Source organism: Fragaria vesca, linkage group LG4, assembly GCF_000184155.1.
Source record: "Fragaria vesca subsp. vesca linkage group LG4, FraVesHawaii_1.0, whole genome shotgun sequence".
Lineage (NCBI taxonomy): Eukaryota > Viridiplantae > Streptophyta > Magnoliopsida > Rosales > Rosaceae > Fragaria > Fragaria vesca.
Window position 1 is genome coordinate 18745173 of NC_020494.1, and position 5314 is coordinate 18750486.

Here is a 5314-nt window from a genome sequence, read left to right on the forward strand (position 1 = left end):
TGGAACTCTGTTTCGGTTCAAGTTGGCGCCCTTCGAACGTTTCAAAAGCTTAATGTTGAAGGGGAATTTAGACCAAACATACGAATTTGGAGATAAGATATCTCAGTAGTAAACCATAACCATACAACGTACTAAACATCCATACAAGAGTAACGAAAATATCTATGAACAAAATTCCAAATCCCCAGATTTCATTTTCATGTTTTATCATACAGCAATGCTTTGATACTCCTCCATAACTGAGAAGAAATGGCATATTCTCAATGGTACATTGGTACCATAGCAATGCTTGCACGTCTAAAACAATGATCACCCATAGACGCCTAGTTTAACTGTATCTTAAAATAAAACAAAACCTATGTACATAATCATTGTTTAAATCTTTAGTCACGGTCTAAATCTTCTAAATATCCTCCTACACCACAAAAAATACCTGATTTTTGCAGTTGAAGGACTAGAGTATTCAATCTAGCTAAACCCAATGCCTCATAATTCAGAGGCTGTGCATCTAAACTGAACATGGAATCAAAATCTTCCTCTGAGAAAAAAGCTTTCTGGTGTTGATGAAGCGATTGATTCATCGAGTTCTGGTACCTAGTATGTCAAACAAGCAGCTTCTACAGGAAAATTGAAGATGAATATCACAAGCTTCAGACAGATTTTAAGTCATTTTTATGCTCAAGTAACTTGGTAATAAAATTTCTGATGGTTAATACATGTACGTACACTGAATCCAACAAAACATTTACAGTCACATACTAGCACAAAATCAAAACCTATACTATCAAAGCTCCTAGACCTGAACATTTGCTAAACCTTTAGAACCCGGAACATCAATCCACTCAATCTGGACTACAACTTCCCCACACTCCACATTCCTCAGCTTAAGTCTCATGTCCTGGATGATCTTCCCCTCGTGCCAAGTGCAACAGCTCTCGGTGGCCAGGCAGTTGTTCCTGCTGGGCTGGACTTTCTTCAACGCACACCCATCTGGGAGCTTCTCCAACTCCGCCGCCAGTTTCAGGCACTCGACGTAGGGCTTGATGTCAACCACTGCATCGCCCATGGGGTCGTCGTGGGTGATATGGTCTTTGTCGTAGACGTTGAGAAGGATAGGCTCGTTGATGTCGGTCATCGAAAGAGTGAGTTCCTCGTTCCACTCCGGGTTTAAATTCTTCTTGATCACGCGAGTCTTGAGCCTGTGGCGCCCCATGGTTACGACGATGTAAGGGTCGCTGGTGACATAGTCGCGGACGGCGAGGTTGATACCTCGCTTGATCCGAAGGCGGAGAAGTCCCAGGATGTTCTTGTCCATTGCAGAACGAAGCCGAGAGAATTTAGGTTTCTGGTTTATTTGTAGAGCTACATATCTCGATCAGCTATAAAATGGCGCAACCATTCGTAGTGAAGAACGTGAGGCCGTGCACGTGTAAACTTGTGCTTCACGAATCGCATGGCGACGGTTCTAGCTTTGTCTCTCTTCGAATTTGAAGTGGCCTAGCTCTCGTGGTCCGCCTTCCTTGACGCTTTGCCATTGTCATCGACTCATCGGCTAGGGGCAAGAGCTGAAAAGTACGGGCACAATGTGCATCGTGCATATGTACGTAGGATATCATCGGATTATCAGGTGTCTGGACTTTGGATCATGAGTTTTGTGGATTGGGTTCTATTTCGTTAATTTCCTAATAGGGAAGCCCATGTTTGACAAACCCAAATAAGTTTTTCTTTTTTTCAAAAAAGATGAAAAAATTTACAGAGAGAATCCCTTAGAACAACAATAAAGCTTTCCTATCTGCAATAGGAAGATTGGCCTATCAAACTTGGGCTTCATTGATGTGTCTTTCTTTTGCCAAGACATCAGGTACAAAATTATGCTCCCGTTTGTTATGATTGAAGAATGTGACTGAGACCATGGTGGCCAACTTTTTTATGCCCATAATCAGTGTGAATTCTGCAGATAATGGCTGAGGCACCAGTTACACTATCAATGACAATCTTGAAATCTATTTCTACAAAGAGATTGTGGAATCCATGTATGTAGGCAACAATAAGACCAGCACGCAGTGCAGAGGCTTCAAAGAGGAGAATGTCCGAGTTACTCAGATTTTTGGAAGAAGCAAGGATAGCTAGGGACAAACCCGAATAAGTTGCGCTCTCAAAAAACACTAGTGTCTAGTTTCTATGTGATTTATAGTCAGGACGCGTCAAACAATATAAAATTATAATAATTCGTCCCTTAAGTCTCTAATCCTATATAAAATTCATATGTTAACTTCAACCTTAACGTTTAAGCAACTCCATAGTTTAATAATTGGAGGAAAATTATTAGAAAAACAAAATATCCTACATCCTCCTGATTATAAAAAGTTGACCAATACAATTGACAAGGAGGAAATGTTAATCAAAGGAGTGTAACTGTGTACAACCACATTGTTTACTCGGGATGAAATTCCACTAGCAACTGCTAAGGATTTCCTTCAGATCCTGCAGGATCTTCTGGTTGGCTTTGAAGGGGAAGAGCTTGTCAGCCAATCACATGTATATTGTTTCAAACGACAGGGGAATAAAACTTAGGGATGAAAAATCATTTTCACAAGCTAGGACCATATATGCACCATCTTGTAATAATACATAACACTATGCTGTCAGATCCATCCCTATCTGCATGAAACACGAAGCAGGAAGCAGGTAACGAATCCCTTCATTTTGACAGTCAACTATAAAACTATATATCTCCTTGGAGTAAACGTTCCTCGATCGACTGTAGATCTTCTTCTTTCTTTTTGATGCAGTATGTAATTGCAAATCCTACACACACTTGAAAAAAAAAAATGAAAGCAAGAGCCTAACGCTTTCAGGTTTCAACATAACATAAATGTTGATAGTACTGTTTGATCAGCCTGCTTTTGATAGCTTTGATTATGAAAATGAAATCACCTCTATACAGTTAAGGGGAGCAGGGGACCAAGGAAAATCTGCGTTCGATACTCTTCGTTTGCTTAATTCTCCAGTAACATCAACCGAAGATATTTTCTGGGGTGGAAAACCAAACCAACGTTACAGGATATAGATATATATGGGGCGGGTGATTCATGGCTTTTCTGAATCCTTCCGAATAATGTAGTATATACGTTCATGTTGCTCATCAGTCCTAGTCCTATTCGATCGATCATCAGCTTTAACCGTCGTCTCGATCGTTCACTCACAATCTGGACCATATTGAGCTCATGCGTACGTGATGCATATGTGCTAGCTAGCAACCTTACAAAATGGCTGAGCCCGGGCGCTGCTGGGATATCCAAATCATCGATCTCAACTCTCACTCTCAGCCTTGAGTTGTAGTTCGTACAAACCGATAAGTACTCGTCCAAGATGAAAAGTGCTCCTGTCTATATCTCATTTCAAATACATGCATACACTGCATCTCGATCCTTCGGCTGTTTGTATGTACGTACAGGGAGCTTATACGTATTCATCTGGACCACCATTCCAGAATGGGAATGAGGATAAACACAAAGAATGGTAGGGTTTTCATCTGGTTGCTTTTTATCGACGACTCCTGTATAAGCCATCGTCGCGTACATATATATAGTCAAGATTCTGATTTTGCAACTGATCTTATTCGGTTGTTGACCTAAATTAAACGCACAGCCTTCAGTTAATTTCAAGCCCTAGTTTATTAGTGCGGTATGTAATCATGCATGTTACCTACGCTACGTACTTGGTCCCGTTACATATATTCTCCAGGAATATGATCATGTGAATCAATGAATGACATCATACATATGCAGTAAACATTAATTTGCGGCCTTACATAATTGTTTTGTTAATATGTCAAAGTTTGAAAACTCGCTAGATGCTCGATCACATAATAAATGATAGGCTTGGAGCGCCTGGAAGCCGCTTAGACGGGCTAGTTTTAAAACACTTCATATACCAAGGGTTCGAAAACTCGCTTTGACACTACTACAACGAATGGTTGACTTGAACCGCCTAGGCGGACTGGACGACCTTGTTTTAGAACACTGGATTATTAATCAAAAATCTATCTAATAATAATCTAGCTTATTCGTTTTAATTACTTTATAAAATTATAAATTGAGTTCCATTGCTTCTTCCTCGATCGTCGACTCCGAAATATATGAATGAAACATCTTTCTTTATATTTCTCATTTCTCTCAAGTGAAGAATTATAACAGCAACTATATGAATTTCTTCTTAAAATATAAGAATAAAGCATCTTCAGTACACGGCGTGTATCTTCACAACATAAATAAATGATCAAGATTAAAAAAAATAATATAGAAACATGATGATCAGTTATGAATGGTTAAGATTGAGTCGTAAAAACTCTTGTATGCAAAACGTAAATTTATGTTTTGCATACAAGAATTTCCACTTAAAATATATGTATAAACAATCGTGCACATATCACGTTTTACCTCATAATAATTAAATTGTACGCGCCATTTTCATGCATCTATGGTAGGTTATTCAATTTCATTGAAGCAATAATTTAAGTTCGTCGTTTCTGGTTGGTGCTTCCAAGCCAACCAACATTGTAATGAGTCATCTAAATATCATTTATAATAATATGGAAAAGCTTGAGCCTCTGCTTTTGCCTGATACGACTGCCTTAGGGTTCCGGCAAGATCGGACCCCTCTTTTGTTTTGGTGGAAATATGACTTGTTCGTTACGCAGCCTTTGATTCGATCATAGAAAATATGTAGCTGGTATATATGTCAAAGGGTTTGAATCTAAATGTGACACATGGGGGGCTCAAACAAAAACAAATTAGTGTTAAACAATGAATAATGAGTGTCCATAAACTTGTCTCGCTTGCCAGCCAAGGCATGGGCAGGTCGAGTTTGAATGGCATCCGTACATTGGATTATTTAGGAAGAACCTTAGAAAGCTCTAATGTGACATCTTTGGCATCTTAAGCTTTGGAGGCTAAGTGACAAATATAAAACGTCAATACAAAATGTAGGACAGATTATTGTAGATTCGATTCCCATAAATTAATAAATTTATGTGATTAAACTAGATGTATCATGCAACTAATTACTATTACATTTCATCGGAAAAATGCAATTAATCACTTTAATTATACGCTAATCAGTTGCAAGTGCACACTAACGTACGTGTTCTTGTTGAGTATTAGGCTGGTCATCTAATGATATTAACCTTCAATTTCAGAAAGAAAAAAAAATGTACATTGGTATATTGTATTGTGTTTCCACATACTCGGTCCAATTTGCACTCGAAATCATTATTTTAGTAAAGAATTACGTACTTTTTTTTTTTTTTTTT

At 38.5% G+C, this 5314-nt stretch overlaps 1 protein-coding gene across 1 annotated transcript; it reads right to left on the reverse strand.

The window, feature by feature from the left end:
• Positions 1–793: 793 nt before the first annotated feature.
• LOC101295129 (probable ADP-ribosylation factor GTPase-activating protein AGD13-like) lies at positions 794–1324 on the reverse strand. Its single transcript, XM_004298429.1, has one exon. The coding sequence runs from the start codon at positions 1313–1315 to the stop codon at positions 794–796; it is 522 nt and encodes a 173-aa protein (XP_004298477.1). The 5' UTR covers positions 1316–1324.
• Positions 1325–5314: the final 3990 nt, after the last annotated feature.

Excerpts from the sequence above, each read along its gene's own strand:
- LOC101295129 (XM_004298429.1), bottom strand. The coding sequence starts at position 1,315 with ATGGACAAGAACATCCTGGGACTTCTCCGCCTTCGGATCAAGCGAGGT.